The sequence below is a fragment of the Rattus norvegicus genome, chromosome 15 (genome assembly GCF_036323735.1).
Source record: "Rattus norvegicus strain BN/NHsdMcwi chromosome 15, GRCr8, whole genome shotgun sequence".
Taxonomy (NCBI): domain Eukaryota; kingdom Metazoa; phylum Chordata; class Mammalia; order Rodentia; family Muridae; genus Rattus; species Rattus norvegicus.
This window is the reverse complement of record NC_086033.1, coordinates 106,145,260-106,166,545: the sequence shown is the minus strand read 5'-3', so window position 1 is coordinate 106,166,545 and position 21,286 is coordinate 106,145,260. Positions and strand designations below refer to the sequence as shown.

The 21,286-nt window shown below is 41.3% G+C and overlaps 1 protein-coding gene across 7 annotated transcripts in view; it reads right to left on the bottom strand.

Moving 5' to 3' along the window:
• The window catches only part of Pcca (propionyl-CoA carboxylase subunit alpha), a 340,323-nt gene that overhangs the window by 208,363 nt on the left and 110,674 nt on the right, over nt 1-21,286 (bottom strand). For all 7 annotated transcript variants that reach the window (XM_063274647.1, XM_063274648.1, XM_063274649.1 and 4 more), the window contains 4 exons: nt 18,569-18,647; nt 7,147-7,249; nt 2,180-2,274; nt 408-558 (listed from right to left, as the gene is read on the bottom strand). In XM_063274647.1, coding sequence (XP_063130717.1) covers nt 408-558; nt 2,180-2,274; nt 7,147-7,249; nt 18,569-18,647 — 428 coding nt within the window. The remainder of the gene's footprint in view (nt 1-407; nt 559-2,179; nt 2,275-7,146; nt 7,250-18,568; nt 18,648-21,286) is intronic.

Genomic DNA, 21,286 nt, shown 5'->3' with positions numbered 1-21,286 from the left:
GGACAGATGGCTTAGCAACTAAGAGCTCTGGCTGCTCTTCCCGAGGACCCAGGTCTGATTTTCAGCACCCATGTGGCAGATCAAAACTGTAACTGCAGTCCTAAGGATCTGACTCCCTCTTCCCACCTCTAAGGGGACTGCATGTGGTGCACATATATACATGCAGGCAAAATGCCCATACATATAAAACTTAAATTACATATAATTTAAACGCATATAAAACTTAAAATTTAAATAAATAAATTAGTAGGCTTCTGAATTCTCCTTACCAGGTGTCTCAGCACAGATATAAAGAACGGATTTGCATTTATGATGATTTTTAAATTTTATTATAAAATAAAATAAGGAAAAGAATACATGAGGAGGAGCACAGAGGCATGAAGAGGAATAAAAACGCACGCTGGTACCTGGAGTCTTGTATTCATCTCCAAGAAGTAAAAATTCTTCTGGGAGTCCACAAGAAATTCCACAGTTCCAGCAGAAGAATACTTCACGGCTTTAGCCAAAGCCACGGCCTGCTCTCCCATGGCTCGGCGCGTCTCAGGATCCAGAAAAATGCTACAAATATACAAAACACTCAGCAGCAAAGTCTCGGGTGATCTTTCATGGCCTTACATAAAACTGCTACATAGACTCATCTGAATCAATTTAGGAACTAGTTATGTTTCACAGCACACACTGTTGTTATGTGCAACAAGCTTCACCAAGCCAACGTCACATTTTACAGAACATTTCACCTTTTCACATTACTCTATACCTTCATCTCTAAAATACACAAGTAATTTTTATCTAGTAAAACTGAACATATATCCTGGGATGTGCTTTCTAATCGATCTTCAGGTGATGTTAGGACTACTGGACAGGTTCAGGTGTTAAGAGTTTTTTGGGTTTTTTTTAATTAGAAATATAGTTCTGCAGTGTCTGAATAAATGTAGGCATAGAGAAATCTGGAAAACAACCACTGGATAAAGCTAATGGAGCCAAAATAAGGAAAGCAAGTGTACAAATGTGGAGGCAGTTAAGGTGACTCCGTTTTGTTCTTTCTGGTTTTATCCACTCCTATCCTGTACCCTTGCCTAGCAACAACACAATTGCTAGGCATTCTGTTGGTAATGCAGGCACAGGACATGGCAATGTAGCCCTCCCCCAGTGCTGAATAACAGGAAAGCCAAAGGATTAAGACACCATGTTTTAAGACCACCACATCACCCCTCATTTTTTAACCATGGTGTCTAAAATTGGGAATAATTTTACCCTGCGATTAAAATTTTACCCACAGTTATATATACTCTTTTGAGACTACACATATATATTAAGGCATGTTGGCTTTGTAAATTAAAGTACTATTGGATACATATTTTAGTCCTTGTCATTTCAAAACAACTACATATACTCAACTGGGTTTTGCTTTTGTTTTTCAGTTTGGAGGGTGGGTTGCCTGAGTTTGATGTGAGGGAGTCGGTCTTACAATGCAGCCCTTGGCAGGGCTAATACTCACTCCCTACGTAGCACATCTGGCCTTGAATTCGTGGGGTTCTTCCTACCTCAGCCTCTGAGAAACTAAGTTGTGAGCATGCTTCACCGTGCCTGGCCTCAACTGGGCATTTTTTTTTTTTTGAGGCAATGGTCTAACTATGCTGTTCTAGCTGGCCTAGAACTTTCTATGCAAACCAGGCTGACCTGAAATTTAGAGATCCACCTGCCTCTGCCTCTCTACTGAATAGCAAGTGCCTACTGAATAGAAATGAGTTCTCATGAAGTGCCTCACAAACCTTCCCTGCTGGGAACCACCAGGGCAGCTTGGATGAATCAAGGACTGTTCAAGAACTAGATCCAGGAACCCTTCTCAGTAGGAAAACCCAGGACCATCTTTGTTAATGTCTCTCTAACTAACGTAAGAAGCACATCAATTCTAGGTGTCCTGAGAACTGGCAGAGTCCGCACAATCCCAAGTCACAACCGTCTACCCAACTCTCACCTAATAAAAGTCTACTTGCTTTTCAAGTGTTTTCTCACTTTTATGCACTGAAAGACTGAGAGACATCAAGTGACAGACTCTTAATCATTAACATAGAAGCATTAGTCAGAAAAGTTTATATTAAGGCAATGTTAACAAGAAGGTTTAATGTAGAAAACAACAAAATCAGATAGTTTTATAAGTGCTCTCAGGGACACTTACCTCGGCGCCTCCTCTACCACCTTCTGGTTTCTTCTCTGGATCGAGCACTCCCTCTCATTGAGCCACAGAGCATTGCCATGTTTATCCCCTAAAACCTGAGAGTGGTAACACTTGAGAACACTAGCAGTGAGGGTACACCAGTTCACACATACATACACACACACACACACACACACACACACACACACACACACCTTCCTTTACTGTTTAATATCCAGACTTCAGAGAATACATAGCTTTCAAAACACACACTGGGTTAATATTAACAAAAGAAAAGTATATTTACAGCTCTAGAATACAGTAAAATATTATTAGTAAACAGCAGAGGAGAAAGATGCTATGTTGCTTTTCTAGAACAGATGGTCCTATGAGGATCATTTAATAATGGCTAGAGGTCAGAAGCCACTGTGGAAGTGAGAAGCACTGAGAAAGTGATGGAAGGGGTCAGGCCTTTTGGTCACCAATAAGCTGGGGCACCAAACCATTCTGCAAACATATCTGTTGTTCTTATCCAGTGTGTTGTTATTTGTGTGAGGGTAACACTACTGTGCAAATTCTGCCAAAGGGAACTAGAAATGATGGCCAGGAGCTAGCTGCTTTCCGTTTGTGAGAGGTAGAAATAAACTGGGGCCCCTGGAGAAAACATGACACTTGCTGTGTTGAATCATTTGGAGTTGTTCGAATGTCCCTGAGCTCGCATTTTAGGGTCACAGGCTTGTTTTAGGGGTTCTAAAGTGAGTCACTAATTTTAGAACCAAGCAGCTATCCAGCCTCATGGCAGGGCTTCCTGTTATCCGGTTCCTTCATGTACTACAAAGACCTGATAGAAGTATCATATTAATGGTTTATATGGCTGGTAAAAAACTTTAAAAAGCATACTCACAACACACATAGCTAGCTAGGACATGAATGGTGGATATATGACTGAACATTTTTAGGAGTAAAGCCTTTCTAAACTCAAAAATCATTTCAAGTAATAAAGGAAAAAATTAGAATTATCAGATGCCAATAGATTAGCATTTTATTTCTAAGACTCCAACCAAGGTAGCTGTATGAAGTTCATCTAAAAATATTTTAACTCCTGAAAATAACTCTCAACCTCCTTTTTTTTAAAACTCTAGTTGGCAAGGAAGTAAAAGTACATTTAGTCTCCAAGAAATAAAGCCAAAACAACAAAGAATCTTAAAAGGCACTTGCAACTGTTAAAAAAAAAAAGACTCAGATATAGAATCAAGTGTTTGTTTTTCTCTGATTCTATATAGTCTCCTTGATTGCTCTAAAAAGTGTAGGAAATTTGGCACACAATTGGTGCCCAGACATACATGCTGGCAAAACAGCCATACATATACAGTCAAAACGAAAAGCTCAGGGAATTTATCAAGCATTTTAAAAAAAAACTAGTTATGATAGATACTGGCAAACACTAATAAAGTAAATGTATAAGGGAAAGATGACCCTTAACCTGCTGAGCTGTTGCACACTTTGGCTATAACCCTTTGTGTGCTGAACAGGAAGTGGCCATGTAGGTGATCTCAAGAGGCTTCATGATAACGCTTGCCCTTGAGGTTCCCTGAGCCCAGCTTGGGGAACACAGTGGTTCTCTAGTTGAGCATCTCCAGTGTGCACCTCAGAAGACACAGGATGGGAGTGCTCACATAAAAGTTAGCAGGTGATTGACATACGCAGCTTCCCAGACTGTGCATAGACATTCAAGAAACAGGTAACATCATCTAAGTACAGAAACCAAGGGACCGGGACAGGGTAAGAATAAAGTTGATCTCTGTGAACTAAGCCTGTCAACAGCAGTGCCCTCTGAGCCAAAGTGTTGCCACTGTCAGTAGACCGTGTCCACCAGCAAAGCACTACCACAGCTGTGCTCGTTCACTGTCCATGTGTCCTCATCGAAGGAGGAGGGCTGGACGGGGCTCCGGGATCTTCATCTGAGACTTCAGTCACTCTTACAGCTACTTACATATATGTCTGCCCTAATTACATGTGGCTTTGAGGCTTAGGAGGGCCTAGAGTATACAGGCTGGATGACAAAAAAGAAGAGGGCCCCATCTGTACAGCCATGAAGAAGCCATCATTCATGTTGAACACAGACCTTCCATTGTGGCTGCTGTAGGGACACCCACACTCCTGCCTATTATCCTCACGCGTGCTCCATGAGTGAGTCTTAATAAGCTCACTGGTTCCCAAGGGAACTCTGGATTGCCACTGGCCTTTATGAGGGGAGGGTGGACAGACACTGCTTAGTTCCTACTCCAGAAAAATTATTAAAACAAGCCTATAAATGTAAATTATAATACAAATACGCTCAGGAAAACTGGAGAGTGAATAGTTTTTTTAAACCTAAGATCAGAAGGGGGGAACATCCATCTGAGTTACCAATTTATTAGAGGACAGGCTTACCTATTTTTAAAAACATACCCCAGAAAGGAGGTCAACTGTAATTAAACTAAACGCTAATGTAGGTGTGTAACTACTTAAGTAACAAACATTTGTTGAATATTAATGAGACACGAAGGCCTAGCTGCTGGAACAGCAAAGAACTAAGACTTCATCTCTGCTCCCAAGGATCAATCGGGGCATCTAAAGCTCAAGCCATGTAAGTGCTCCCGACATTGGGGCAGGGCCTCCACCTCTGCTCCCGACATTGGGGCAGGGCCTCCACCTCTGCTCCTGACACTGGGGCAGGGCCTCCACCTCTGAATTTTGAGATTCTCACTCAGTACTAGATCTAAAAATACAAATTTTAAAAGGATTTAGCAAAGACACCTGTTTTAAAACCAATGCACAAAACCATCTGTGTGAATTACATGAGCAACAACAAATAAATGGTAAATCAAACTAATGCAGTGGTTAGCACATCACAGGGTCAGAATGAGCCAGTGTGTGGGGGGAGACGAATGAGAGGCATAAAACCTTTAGACTTAAGGCTAAAAAGCCCTTCTGAGGAACTAATGAAGACTTAGATAAACTATGAGCTATTCTACATTCATGGGCTGACAAAAAAGTCAATCTAGAACCAATGCGACACAAATCCAAAACCCAATACTTGAGGTGTAAGTATGTATGTTACAAATGAATTAGATTAATGGGTAAATTCTAAAATTTACGTTGAGATTTAAGGAACTTAGAAAGCCTAAGCTATTGGGGGAGGGGAGGTTAGAAGATTAACAGTACTATATTCTGAGATCTGTGTGTGTGTGTGTGTGTGTGTGTGTATCTGTGTGTGTGTGTGTGTGTGTGTGTGTGTGTAGCATATGTTTGCACGTGTATGTGTGCATACCTATTTGCAGGTGCAAGCTCAGGAGCATGTGGAAAGGGGAAAGACTGACATTAGGTGACTTCTTCTATAATTTTCATTCTTACTTTGAGACAGAGTCTCTAGCTAAGCCCACAGCTATCAACTCAGTGTCTCCCCGCACCGGGACTGCATACATCCACCACCGTGCCTGCCCTTTGTGTGGAGTCTGGGGACCTGAACTCAGGATGGCAAACAAAGTATTTCACCAACCGAATCATCTTCCCAGTCCTCACAAATCTTTAAAACAATGAACCATTATCATTTAATTTACAACAAATGGTATGTAGATTTACATAACAAATGTAAATATGGTATCATTTTGTAAAAGTAACTGTTAGTCTGCGGATGTAATTGTCATCCCTAAGGTTTAATGCCTCTATCTGTTACCTAGGCCTAACTCTGGAAGCTTCTAGCCCCTGTAAATCTAATCTAGGCCTAGAATGTTTTCAGCCTCTTAAAGCTTAGTGCTAAGTAAGTTCACTCCTTCCTAGTTCTTTCTGATTGAACTCTGGCTGGCTGGTTCAGTTCAGTTATTCTGGCTCAGTCTCCTCTCCCAGCTGACTTATCCAATCTGGCTTTTCTCTCGGCCTCTGAATTACTGTCTTTGGCCTCAAACTGACTCTAGCCATCTTTTCTAATCTCCTGGCTCCTTCTCATTCTCTTGCTTATTCTTTCTTTACCTGTGTCTAGTTTGTTCTCTCCTCAGTGTGTCTATGTAGACTCAGTGAAACTGCCTCCTTTCCCCTCTCTGCTGCTCTACTCGCCCTCTCAACTCTACTGCACAGTTGTGCACGAATTTCACTGTCTTCCTACTCTGTACTCCATCTGGTACCGTCTGTCTCTCTTCCCTTTCCCCTCTCTTCTCATGAGAGTCGGGCATATCCTGTTCTGTCAAGTCTTTCTCTGATTCATCACTTTGCCTACCCCTCAATTAGACATCAGTTTCAAACATAGGTGATTCCTTCTACAGACTAACTTTACCTTCATTTTGGGGGAATTAAAAGCATGTACTAAGGGCATGTCTGTATTCCAGACACAGGGATTAAAGGTGTGTGCTAAGGCTGAGCCACACCACGATTAGAAACAGGTTAAGTATCCCGTAGCATCATCTACTAGAGAAAATTAGAGAGCCAAATGGGGAAGCATCTGCTCTCACTACATATCAAACAAAAATATTTATTCAAGCATAGTGACAGACGAACACACAGTACCTAAAACATTTATTCAAGCACAGTCTCACGAACATGCAGCACCTAACACAACAAACCGCAGTGCTCTGGAGGCAAAGCACGAGGACTGCATGTAAAACTAGACTGGGCTACACAGAACAGGCCTGTGTTAAGAACTCTGATGCTTAAAGACAATAACATGAAAGGGAAAACCATAGAGATGAGCTGAGATGAGCTGAGAGGTATAACATGTATACAAATGTATATTATCATTATATGTATTAATAGTATATATTATTATTCCATTTTTTTAATGGCTCTAGTGACCCAGTCATGGAAGAAATTGGGTGAGTCCATAGGTAGCAATCACCTTAGGCTGCTGTTTTACAGGTAGGTTTCTAGTTCATTTCCAGCCTGACCCAAACCATTCCAGCAGCATGGCAGAATCACACTCTTACCCAAGAGACGGCATCTTGAATAGTACCAACCTGGATTTCTATATGACGAGGGTTATCGATAAATTTTTCTATTAGTAGTCTATCATCACCAAAACTAGAAGCAGCTTCCTGGGATGAAAATCTAAAGCCATCCCTGTAGAACAAAAAGAACAATTATACTAGCAAATCAAAGACAGTCCTGTACACAGAAAACAGTGTAGAACAAACGGGACAGACTCACTGATATACAGAGACAAAAGCTAACCTGAGCAGAAACTCCCATTTACCCCGCTTGGCCATTTATTTAATGTCCTGGCTACAGATTTTCTGTGAAAACAAGAACACAGTACTTGCTTCACTAACCGACTGTTGAGCTAGCCAAGCTAGAGAGACAGACTGCGCAGGAATTTAGAGCATTAGCTATTCTTCATCAAGACCCAGATTCGATTCTCACACCTACCTGGCAGATCACAACTCCAGTTCTGAAGACTCTGACGCCCTCTTCTGAGTGCCCACAGGCACTGCATGAAGGTGGTTCACAGACATGCATGCAGGCAAAACACCCATTCACATAAAGTAGCATAAATATTTTAATACACTAGTGAAGAAATATTAAAAAGCATATCTATATTTGACTTAGAACTTAGAAGACATGAAAAAAAAGTGGAGAAGGCCTGGCAGTTACACCATGGTAGGAACAACGGGGACTGCAATTTTGCTGGAAGCTGCTTCCTAGACCCGACAGGTGCTCCAGATGCAGGGCCTGAGACACAGCTGTGTCCCACATGCCACTTAAGTCATTAGTGTCACATCTTCTTTAAAGTGGCTTCAAACATTTAAAACAGAAAAGGATGGTTTTTGAGGGGAAAAAGTATAGATTTAACTATTGCTTTCTATTTTATTCCTGAACTAATCTAAACCATTATATCATTATAATGGTATACTAGATACATATAGAAGGGGGTTATTTGACCAGTTCATTAACCCTCAAATTCATCAGGGCATCGTGGCACACAACTTTAACCTCGGCACTCAGGAGGCAAAGGCAGGTATATCCTGTAAAGAAAATATCTTGGGTATCGTATGGATGCATCACCTGTCAATTAAAAAAAAAAAAAAAAAAAAAAACTTAAAAAGAGCCAGGTGTGGGAGAGTCACCAGGAAGATGTAAGGAGACAGATACAGAGCACCTGAGCACAGGTAACCAGATGTGTGACAGAATGTGGGTCAAAATAAATGGGTTGCTTTAATTATGATTTAGAGCCTAGCTATGTGGCTAAGGTGTTTGTAAATATATTTTAAACCTGAGTCTTATTTCTGGGAACATGGGGCTGGGAGGAAGAACCATCTACACTGTCTCTGTGAGTTCATGGCCAGCTTGGCCTACATAATAAATTCTGAGCCAAGTAGAACAATACGGTTAGTTAGACACTAACTTAAAAAAATTAAAATCAATTAATTAAATTAAATTAAACTGAAACTTAGTATTCAACTGCATGGCTCCAGAAAGGGCTCTTACCATCAAGCCCAGGGACAAGAGCTTGATCCGTCACACCCACAGGGCAAACTCCCACAAGTTGTCTATGACTCTATGCCGCACCGTGGCATGTGCACACACTTATGCACACACACAAAACAAGTAATTAAAATAAGTAAATGTAAACAGTTTTGAAGGAAAAAACACCTCAAACTTATCTAAAGGTAACTGAAAATGTTTATTCATTCGCTGATATATCTAAAATACAAAATGTAATTCCCTTTACTTCTATCCAAGTCTGTCTTCATATTAAATACTTTATTGAGTGAGTACAAAACTTCAACACCAGTCTCTCCTAATCCTTTCACATACAAACCGTGCATCCGGCCATGCTAAACATGATTATCTGAAATGCTGTGCCTGTGCTTGAAACATATAGTAGGAAAAGTAACTAAAAGACATATTTCAAAATCTAAGGGGGAAAAATCTCCTCTTCCTGCTCCCTAAGAGAAAAGATCTTGGGTTTTCTTGGTCTTTCATTTTATCTTTGACTTAGGGAAATCGTTTTCAGATTGGGGCAGACTAGAAGTGAGCGTCAGAGAAACTAGATGCACAGTGACTCATCCTCAGCACCATATAGCCAACGTTTCACAAGATTGGGTACATATTATAATTCATAAAGAGAATAACATAGCACTTTACAGTTTGCCTCTAATGTAATGGCTAAAACCTTTCATTTTGCTTTTAAGCCAAAAACATCAAAAGTAAAACATCAAAGTCATCAAAATAAAACACAAAGTTTGAAAACATCACGGTTATTTTGCAACTAAGGGAAAGTTGTATTAAGAACATCCTCTGGGACGTAGCTCAGGGCCAGAGTGAAAGCTTGGCGTATGTGAAGTTCTGGGTTCTACATCCTTCGACTACACAAAACCAAACACACGCTTCTTGTTACTTCATTCAACCTTCCTTAATTCAAAAAATAATATCATTCAAGCAAGAAACCGGATACATATTTTTGTACTTCTAACATCTAAGGTAAAATAGAAACTATCTAATATATGATATGATTAGTTAATAATGTAGCCAGGGTTCCATTTTGGCCATGCATTTCATGTAAATCTGCATATAGACAAGAAGGCCAGAGCCTATTACTCATGATTTGTTACTGTTGTTGTTTTGAGACAGGGTCTCTCTGTGTTACAGCCCTGACTGCCCTGGAATTCTCAAGCTGGCCTCTGCCTCCTGAGTGCTGAGATTAAAAGTGTGTGTCTCTACATCCACCTAATTTTCATTGAACTCTTCCCACTGTTGTAATGCCTCTAAGCAAGTCTTAGATCAGCTGCACTGCCAAAACAAAGGAAAGATGTTACAGGATACAGACGCTCTCAGGACAAAACAAAGCAACAGATTGCAAAACTCTATGTTGCATCCAAACAATAGAAAATATTTGTAGATTGTGCAAAAAGAAGTTTCTTCATCAAAATTAAATTTCTTCCTCAATGTGAAAAACAGGAGAGAAGAAACTGGACAAGTGTACCATGGCATTAACACCTTGGCACTATAGTAGAATATCTGGGCTCACTGGACCATTCTTTGAATTCTTCTGGACTTTTAGGCTTGTTTGATTCTTTTGGCTTTCAGTTTTGTTGTTGTTGTTCTAAATAAACAGAGAATATGGAGCAGCTTTTTAAACAAAAGCATCCATTACCAAACCCACAGTGTCAAACTTCTGTTCTTCAACACAAGATTATAGAGATGGCTCATTCATCATGTTGAGACAGTATTTTCAGGTAGAAAGTGATCTGTTTTGACTAAGTGTATTTTGAGTCTCTATCACTTAGTTGACTAGAAAAGAGGATGCCACATGAAAAGATACCAAAATGGAAGTTGGTACCAAAAGTGTTATTGCTGTGATAGGCCTGACCATGCTTTTATTTGGAGGAGTGTAGATTTGGAGACTTTGGATGTGAAAAGCAGTGGAATGCTTTAAGTAGGGCTTAGTGGGCCATCCTGGTAGGAACATGGAAGACATTGTGCTGAGGGTGGTGTGAACTGTGGGGGCTCACGAGGTTTCAGAGAAGAATGTAAGTATATGGCCTAGAGACTGTTTTGTGGTATTTTGGTGAAGAGTGTGGGTGCTTTTTGTCCTTTTCTGAGGAGTCTGCTGGAGGCTAAGTCTAAGGTGAAGAGAATCATATTAATTGCATTGACAAAGGAAGTCTTAGAAGAGCCCAGAATAGATGTCGTCCTCTGGTTTACTCTAGTGAAGAGTGTTTTGATCAAGCACAGCAAGCTTAAAGGGAAAAATACAAAATGTTTGGTTCAAGTAATAAAGGGGCACCAGGAAGTGAAACAGAGCTGAATCCCGTGTTTAAGGAGTGGTGATCGCAGGGCCAGATCCCACCAGCTAAGCTTAGTGTTTGCAGTTGAAGAAGGAAGAGTTACATCATGTTAGGTGTTATTACCTAGGTGTTGTTTTCATCTGGACTTTTAATCTGGAATGAACTACAAACCAGAAATGGAGGGCACGGACATCGATCCAGATCTTGAAGTTGGAAAATACAGGCTTTTAGTCTATATCCTGAGAAGTAGTGGCCATGAAAAGCTTAGGCCCAGACATGGTGGTATTCATCTTTAATCCCAGGAGACAGAGGCAAACAGATCTTGGAGTTCAAGGCCAGCCTGAGCAGAGCAAGTTCTAGAGGAAGAAAAGCTAGGCATGGTGGTACACACCTTTAATCCCAGCATTCAGGAGACATAGTCACACAGAGCTCTGAATTCAAGGTCAATCTAACAGAGCAAGTTCCAGGACAGCAAAGTTTAGGCAGTGAAGGAGCTGGAAAACAGAAAGCTGATGATAATGCAATAGAACAAGGGAGCCATGTTTCAGCCTCATCAAGAAGCAGAACTTGGCAGCTTCAGCCATGTGACTCTGGCTTAAGAGTCAAGAATAGAAGGGACTACTGGGACAATTGATGATGGCTAGCTGGAGCTAATAAATGAGCAGTGATTAGAAAGAGACCAACATCACTGCGATGAAATCTTCTGGGAAGCGTTTTCTGAAAGCACAAAGAAGCTGTGTTCCAGAGACAGCCAACATTGTAACTAGTGCTGCATGTAAGAATCACCTACGTGGTACTGGTTTTGAAGATATGAAGAGATTATGGACAGCATCTGAGGCCTGGCACTGTGTGAGGGTAGGAAAGGCCACCAGTAAAGGTGCGGCCTCAGTTGTAGTTGACAGCCCAGTACTGAAGGGGTCATACAAAGAAATTGAGGTTCGGCACCATGAAGAGGGCCCATGAGAGGCTTCTGGTGAAACCTAGTTGCAGCGAAAGACTCCAGCAAATTGGGGATGTCAGTACCATGGGATGAACAGCAGCCGCAGTGGAGTGGATCAACTTGGGCCTAGAGTGTTACAGAGGGCAGAGCTGGGGAAATGACCAGAGCCTTTTGAATGAACCCAAAAGGTCATATGTGGATGTCAGACATTGGAACAAGAAGATGTGAAGTTGAAGCTGCCTTAGACGCCCCATTTCTGGTGACATTGTCTGTCGTAGTTACGGTTTCCACTGCAGAGAAGAGACACCATGACCAAGGCACCTCTTGTAAAGAAGGACATTTAATTGGGACTGGCTCACAGGTGCTGAGGTTTAGTCTATTATCATCATAGCAGGAAGCATGGCAGCATCCAGGCAGCTATGGCACTGGAGGAGATGAAAGTTCTGTGTCTTCTTCCAATGGAAGCCAGAGCAGACTGTTTTCAGGCACCTAGGAGGAGGTTCTCCAGGTCCACCCCACTGTGGTACACTACCTCCAACGAGACCACACCTACTCCAACACCTCCTAATAATGCCTCTCCTTCAGCCAAGGATATTCAAACTGCCACAACCTCTCTCACTAAAGAAATCAGTTGTTATTAGCATTCTTATCTACCCTTCCTGTGAAGAAACTGTATATAGCAGACCATCGGCCGAGAGATAACAATGTGTCTCCTGCTACCTGTGCTGCTCTGGGAACCTCACTTTGCCCCTTCCTAGTGATGTTGTACAGTCACAGCCCACACCTGCACTTGGGCTCAGAAGCATGGGCTCCCAGATAATCAATACATCCCATGCAGGAAAAACTGTGGTACTTCTGATACTAAGTGGGGGTGGGGAGACCTTCCACTTGGACTTAAAATAACTGATCTAAGAACTAGAGTTATACCTGTAAACCACTGTGTGTGTGCTGGGAACCAAGCCCAAGTCCTCTGCAAGTGCAGCGCATGCTCTTAGCCACTGTGGCAAACCTTCAGTGCCCATACTTTAAAGACAGAAGTCCATACCTCTTGTAATTCCTAGTCTATAGCTGGAACCTTTGTCTTTTAGCATTTTCCAAGAATTTTCAAGTAAAGCAAAGTTGTGTTATATGCATTTAATTTACATAAACACTAAACCCAAACATAGAAGATGACAAAGTAATGTTGTGGTTATCTGTATTTTGATGCTAATTTCACTGCCCCAAGGACTGCTGCCTAGTCACCAGGTGACTTCACCAGAACCTTCTCCCCACTGAATTTGTAAAGTACAGGTGAGGGGCAGGTACAGGAAAGAAGGAGGCCTGTCATTGGAGGAGAAGGAAGGATGGGTGGGAGAGAAGTTTGAAGGAAGAGGAGGAGACTGGAACAGAAAGGAAGAGAATGGAGGGAGAGAGAAGGAGAGAAGCCATGGCAGGTGATGTTAAGATTCCACTCTGTGTATTTACAGGTTGTTATCAATGTTCCTAGGGATGGATAGTACCGGGCTTTGTATGTTTAAGTGGGCAATTATATCTTATCAATTGGATCTAAGATTGTATTGTGTGTTCTTTTATGTGAGGGTTTGAGTGTAGGAAAGTGTGCGGCTGGGCTGTGTTTCTGCCAAGATATCTAGCAGATATCTTGGGGCACCGCGCAGGACTTAGCAAGGTAAAAGACAACTATACTTTTTTTATTTTTATATTTTTACAACAACAAAGTAACTTTAAAATAGTGCCTACACATCATCTTCAAACAATTCCACTCTATCCAATCACTTAGAAACTCAGCTTTTGCATTTTGTTTTGTGTTTGGGACAAAGTCTCACTCTGTAACTCATGCTGGACTCAAATTTATTACAGCCTAAGCCTCAGCCAATCTGGAATTTGTGGAAATACTCCTTCCTCAGATTCCCAGTTTCTGGGGCCTTGGCAAAAGTCAGTACAGCTGGCCTCACTTTCTCACCACCTCCACCCTAGCAGACTAGTGAAAGCCACCAGCAGTTACTGCAGCCGCCTCCTCTCTGGCTTCCTGCATCTAGAACATGACTCAGCTGGCCTTTAGTCCAGGATGAAGAGGGCTACCAAAGTGAGCCTCATGGAACATACATGAGAAAATCTTCAATCCATCTGTACTGTGTGTTATGTGCATGATGTGTGTTGACAGGTATGTGAATGTGCCTGGAGCCCAGAGGAAGACAATAGCTGTTCTGTGTCATCATCTCCAGGATTCCTTTGTGACAGAGTTTCTTGCTGAACCTGGGCTTAAGCTGATGGCCAGGAAGTCCAAGCAATCCTTCAGTCTCCATGCTAAGAATTGCTAGGATGACAGATGTATACAGCCACACCTGTCTTTTTATGTAGACAGTGGGGATTTGAACTCAGGTCTTCATGTTTACACAAGCATTCTTATCTACTAAACCATCTCCATCTCCCCAGTCCACCGAAACCTTGATACATAATACATAACATAAAACCTAATACATAACAAAGGTCATCATATTGTTTCATATCATCAATATTTTTATAATTAAAACCATAGTGACAAGATTGGCTGAAGTTCCATGATTTCTCTACTGTGACCTTTCCAGTCTTCCTGATATCATAAAGAATGCACACAAGAGCATTCACAGGATGAGACAGAATCTAGTTGTGATGCCTGCCACCCTACTAATCACCAGGGTTAACTCAGCTGATCTGGCTAACTTAACAGGTGACCCCTCCTCCTCCTCTCTCCTCACATTTCCATATGCAATCCTCTCAAACCTCACACTTGGTCAAGAAAGATAACCAGCACCAATGAGATGTCAGCTGCTAGTGCCTCCCACGGATGGGGCTCACACTTTACCCTCATACCACCATCAGGATGCCTTGCTGCTGCTGCTGCTGCTGCTGCTGCTGCTGCTGCTGCTGCTGCTGCTGCTGCTGCTGCTGCTGCTGCCAACCCTCTCCAGCTTACACTTTCTGTTATTTATTCATGGTTTGGCTCCTTATATCAAAGCAGGCCTTCCAACCTTCCTTAAGCCATGGGTTCCTTTGTAGATGATGTAGCACAGGAACTTGTCAAAACAAAATTGCTAGTTCTAGAAAATGCATGGCACTACTGATCACATGCACTGAAGCCCAGCTGATCAGAAAGCCAAAGCAGGAGATTCATTTGACCCCAAGAGTCCAGTATTATCCTGAGTAAGACTTTTTCTTATAAAGATATAGGGAATGGACTGGGAGTGTAGTTCAGAGGTTGTGTGCATTCCTACTTTGGTTTGATTGCTATTTCTGAAAAAAAACAAAAACAAAAAACCCAAAAAACTTCGCAAACTTTTAAATATATAGGACCGCATACAGTGAAAGGTCGACACCAGAATATTCTTTAAGATGTTTAGGATTTAGCACATGGGGTTTTATTGAATAAGTCCCATAGGCTGTAGATAGCACAGAAGTTAAGAGCACTCACTGCTCTTGCAGAGACCTGGGCTTAGTTCCCAGTACTCCCCTTAGGCAGCTCACAATCATCAGCAACTCCAGTTCCAGAGAATCCAGTGCACTTTCCTAGCCTAGACGAGCTCCTGTACTCACGCAGTACACGCAAACTCACACGTACTCACACACATGCATATAAATTAAGAAATAATCTTTAAAATAATAAGCAACAGTGGCTCCAAGGAGTCACTTGCATAGCCTGGTAACACCCACATCATCATAATGGAGTAATGGTTTGTTTTTAACCACAAGTATCTGTGGCAAGTTCCACAGATTCACTTTTACTTTGATCTGTGACAATGCAGGAAGCACTAAATTCCAGGGTGATGGTAATAAAGTTGGTTACATGCCTGCTCTGCTCACTCATATTCATGAACTTCTGCTGGGTGTTATCAGTATGGACCCTCCCTCTGGAATCATAAGCCAAGATAAACTTTCTTTGATAAGTCATTTTTGGCTACGGCATTTTATCATAGAACCAGAAAGTAACTAACAGACTGGTGTTACAGATCCTCACCTAAGCGTCCAACACAGTGCCTCCTTCCTGTAAAGTCTTCATGGAGACTCATCTCCACTTCCTATAAAGTCTTCATGGAGACTCATCTCCAGGGGATTTTTTACCTTCTTCCTCATGTTAGAAGCTGTCTCTGAGGTTTGAATTCCACTACACTGAATGACTGTCTGACTAAGAAATACAGACTTCTTTCTCCAGGAGACTAAACAGAGCAAGTTAGAAACAGGAAAGGAAGAGTGAGCAGAACCGACCACCTGAAGAGCAAGTCTCTTCTGAGTAAAGAGAGACTATGAAGGCAACAGTAATGATAAAGTAGCAATTATGTAAATTTAATCCCCCTTTCCATAGATGACAAAATTTCTTGCATAGCCAAGTATATAATTTCTTTGTTATTCTTGCTCTCTCTGTCCTTCCCTCCTTCTCTCTTTCTCTCTTTCTCTTGAAGTAGACATTTCTGGTTTTTTGAAGACTTAGTTATGTCATGTGATGTTTTTCTGAAAACTGTTTTATAAGAGGTTGTTTTTGCTGAAGCAGGTATGTGATGTGGGAGGATAGTTTGCTAAGAACAGACACGTGGTGGTATTTTTCTGGCAGCTCAGAAAAAGAACATGTGATGTTTTGCTAGAGCAGATGCTAGAGAAAACATGATGTTTAAAAGGACATAAATATAGCCCAACAGACAGGAGACAATGCTGGATGGTATTGGTACGCCTTGCCATTCTTCACTGGTCTTCGCTGGGCTTTGTTATCGCTAGTCGTCGCTGACAGCACATTTGATATGCCTTACCACTCTTTGTTGGTCACTGTTTGTCATGACTTCATAGAGAAAAACATACCAAAAATCTTCTGGTGGTGTTCCAGTGGCTTCTTGCCACTTCTAGGGATTCATGCCAATTGGCAGAACCTGGCAGTTTCTTCTAGAAAGACCTGCCGTTACTAATTCGTAAATGGTGTTTAGGAGACCTGCAGTTACTGCTTACTGATCTGTAAATGGTGTTTGCAAGATTTGCTATAATCAGTCCATAAATGGTGTTTCCCAGACTCAGGTTACTGATTCTTAAATAGTGTCTATGAGCAGACTGAGCTGCCATTACTAAACTAGTATAAACTGAATGTATAAACTAAACTAGTAATACCCTGGCAATACGGATTAGATTTGCTCCAAAAAACTATTTCTAAATAGGTCCACATCCTCCTTTACTCTATTAACCTTTCCTTTCAACTCCTCCGGTGGATGGTGGGCTGGAAAGGATATTAAAACTTTAAAACCGCTTATTAAAAATAAATTTTAAAAATCTAAACCTACGTGTTCGTGTTTTCTCTCTCTCTCTCTCTCTCTCTCTCTCTCTCTCTCTTTCTCTCTCTCATACACACACACACACACACACACATGGGTGAACACACACATACACACGTGAAAACACACACACGCACGCGCACACACACGTCTACCTCTGCTGTTGCTCTCCATTTTTTTTTAAACAGTGCCCTTCATAAAGCCTGGAGTTTGCTGATTTGTATAGACTGGCAGGACCCACAAACACCAAAGATTCTCCTGCCTCTGTCTCTACAACTCCAGGCCTGAGATACTAGATCTGTTTTGTTGCTGTAACTATTTTGGCTTTTCTGAGATTTGGTTTTGCTTTGCTCTGCTCTGCTCTGCTTTACCATAGGTGCTGGGATCTCAACGCAGAGCCTCGAGCTTGCACGAGGAAGCACATCGTGGCTGAACCAGACTCTGGCCTCTCCTTGGTTTCAGATTTGGCTGCATTAGGCAGTCTCTTTTCTCACTACCATGTCACAATACTTTAGATTTCTGAAAAGTTATTTACCTCTATAAGAATGACAAGAAGATAGTTGCCCAAGAACAGCAATGGTCCTGGTAAAGAAGTCTGGGAGCCCAACAGGAAGGGTTCAAAGGCAAAGCTCAGGACAGGCTCAACAACCCACCCTGCCTGACAGACAATGAGTGCTGTTTATGAAAAGGGAGTTCTGCAGCAGAGCTTATTGCCCCAGCTGTGATCTCTGAGCCGCTGGAGACCTGTGGTCCTCCAGGAACTCCTTAGCAAACGACTTATCAAACACTTCCAAGCACATGGCTCAATAAGCTAGGGGTGGGGAAACTGCAGCTGCTGGGGAGGATGCATGAAGAGATTCCACCACCGTGCATTTGGAAGTCAACACTTCATTAAAGCACACATTACTTTGACTTCTGAAATTATTTCAAAACAAAACAAAACAATGGTAAGTTTTCTTAATAATAGAATGTATTACATATGAAAAGACATACAGCGATTTCAAACTCAGAAGGAAAACGATATCCTACACACTAAAACTTATCAAAGTAATTATCCACTGGGAGTAAATAAACTTGCTTCAAATCCTTAGACACCACTCTGTAAATTATAAGACCAGATGTTAGTAATTCTGCATAGAAAGCAGAACAATTCTAATTTCTTAAAAATACAGTATAAAAAAACCTCTTTACCAATGTAAAATTAAATTTTGTTTTTAAATAATCTTTCTGTGGCAGGGTAATTATCTTCAAAATATACAGAAGGAATATTTCTGCATAGTATCAATTTCTCTCCCATCCAAAAAGTAAAGATTAGATGGTCACTGTAATTACTCCATTATGCACTGAGTATCTGTTTACCTGTCAGTTTAATAAAACTCTGGAAACTGCAATTTTCATCAAAAGTGTATGTCAGGCAGCCTCTCACCTGGTCTCTTCGTCATCCCAAGCGATGCGCATGCCTTTCCCACCACCGCCTGCTGAGGCCTTGATCATCACAGGGTAGCCTAACAGCAGGGAAGAATGAGACAGACGCTCAGACTTTGATCATGTGGATGTATGAACATGACAACTGACCACATGTTCTGTAACACAGATGACAATAATTTATTTAAAACTTCCTTTCTTTAGAGTTACAGAAACACAACCAATGTAATGACCTTATATATCTAAATGAATAAACGTTTTAAAATAGAGCATTTGTATCAATAAATATACTTCCAAAGTAATAAAATAAACGCTTAAAAGAATATCTGACAGACAATTCCAAAATCAGAAACATATAAACCAGCCAATGATTTTGAAAAGGAGCTTACATAGCATGCACATGCATGCACACGTGCACACACATTTGTGATTCTGAAAACTGCCACTGCATTCACTACACATCAATTTCTCTTTCATTTGCGGGAACTCTGGGTATTTTCACATGAAAGATGACGAGATGCTTGCAGTGTTTATCAGCAAGACTGGGGGAAGCAAGTATGGTTATTTCCCAAAGAGCAGAGTCCTCTCACACATCAGAGAAGCCACTGGCCTTCTGTACACTCAATAGCCTGTTGAGAAGGTACCAAGTCAGTACCCAGAAAAGGGCCATTTTCAATTACAGTATCATGAGAAGAGATAAAGCCACCATTTTATCATTCTACGATCCCTCCCATCATGTGTGCCAGAAAAGTCAGCCTCAGCGAGGCATAGTGGTACATGCCTTGATCCCAGCACTCAGGAGGAAGAGGGAGGGAGTCTGTGAATTCAAGTTCAGCCTGGTCACCCTAGTCAGTTCCAGAACAGGCAGAGCTACATAATCAAATCTATCTCAGAATAAAAATAAAGATAAACCAAAAAAGGAAAAGGAAAGTAAGTCTCCTTCCTTAAAGGCTCTCTGGACACTCAGTGGAAATAGTATTACAAGTAATTGCATCTGTTATTGTCTTTGCTTCGGAAAGAAGCTCTCAGTAAGCCCTACCGTGTCCTTCCCAGTCTGTGATTCTACAACAGCATTCAACTCTAGGAAAAAGGAAAAAAGTGACCAAATGTCACAGACCTTTGACCCTAACATACAGATCGTAACCGCCATTGGTTTAGTTAAAAACTATACTGGCTTCCTCAGTATTTCATAATTAAGTCTATTACAATATGTTTGCTATGCTTATATACAGCAGCACTTTGAAATAAACACAAGTGTGGTAAGAAGAAAACTAAATGCATTCTTATTCTGGGGGACTTCTAATCCAAAAAGAAAAAGCAAAGGATCTAATTAATTCCATCCTTGGAATTCAAAAGAGCAAAAGACCAAAGAAAGGTGGAAACAAGGGGAATTAGAGCCAATGTGACAGAAAGGGTCAGTCCAGTGGAAGGGGGGGTGCATTTTAGGTGTGAGAGCAATTCAGTGGAAGTAGAGACACAGCATGGAAAGGATTGGAGAGGATTTTGCATGTTTGCATGCCAGACCCCACCTAGGATCATGTGCAGTGTTCATTCTTGCAGTAAGCAAGCACCAAGGCCAACATTAGTCTCATTCAGTGCTGCAGCCACCATGAGTGTGCATGCTGAAATCAGTAAAATGTGTCTGTGTATGTGTATGCATATGTGTGTATGCATGTGTCTACTTTGAAGAAGAAATGTGATGTAAAACTGCCATGTCTGCAAACACCCACCTACAACTTGCAGTCTTTGTATAGACAAACGACCTAGCACCACCCCTCCACAGAAGATCATGCTTGCCAGTCCCACCCGTATTTATTCATGCATTCCAGAGGGAAGCTGGGGGAGGGGGCTTCCCCTCCCATCCCTCCTCCATTTTAGGTTCCTAAGACTAGGAAATCTTCAGTCTTCTCAGCCATATGTACGCTATGAATCCTCAACTATGCAGCCATTGATGAAGAACGTATCCTTATCCAAAATACCTCTCTTGTTAGATCTATGCATACTTGCAACCTAGAACGTCAAGAGTCCGATAAGAATGTAAAAAGCTGAATATGAAAAGCCGGGGAGAGAACAGGAGAGCTGTCTCAGCATCTAAGAGAGTGTGTTTCTCTTGCAAAGGACCTGGGCTTCATTCCTGATGCCACATTAGAATACTCACAAGCATCTGTAACTCCAGTTCAGGGAATCTGATGCCCTCTTCTAGACTCAGAGGGCTCTTGCACACATTGGCACACATAAACTCACACAAGCACATACATAAATAAAGTGTCCTGTCACTCTAAGTACATTAAGTTATGCAGTACCTGTAACTAGAAGTGGAAAGAAAACTAAAGATTTAGTAAAAGTCAGTGTTAGTTGAAAAAATTAGGAATTACCAACAAGAATGATGGTCACTGCCAACTCTGTTACCTACTCAACATACACAACCTCCACAATCTCTTATTTTCTAGTCCTCTAAAGCATTCGCTCCTGGGTTTAGCTTTTGTCTGTAATGCATGTGTTTAAATTTATATTTTCACTTGAAACAGAACTACCTTCCTGATCACAACAAATAAAAGCATCTAAGGCTTTAAAAGGAGTCAATCTGCCTTCTGATACTAAGAGGTCACTTGTAATTTTACATTATTGAAATACACAGACATAAGCAATTCACAAACACAATGACACTCTTTAATGTTTGTTTGTTTGTTTCCTGAGACACGCTGGCTTAGAATTCCCT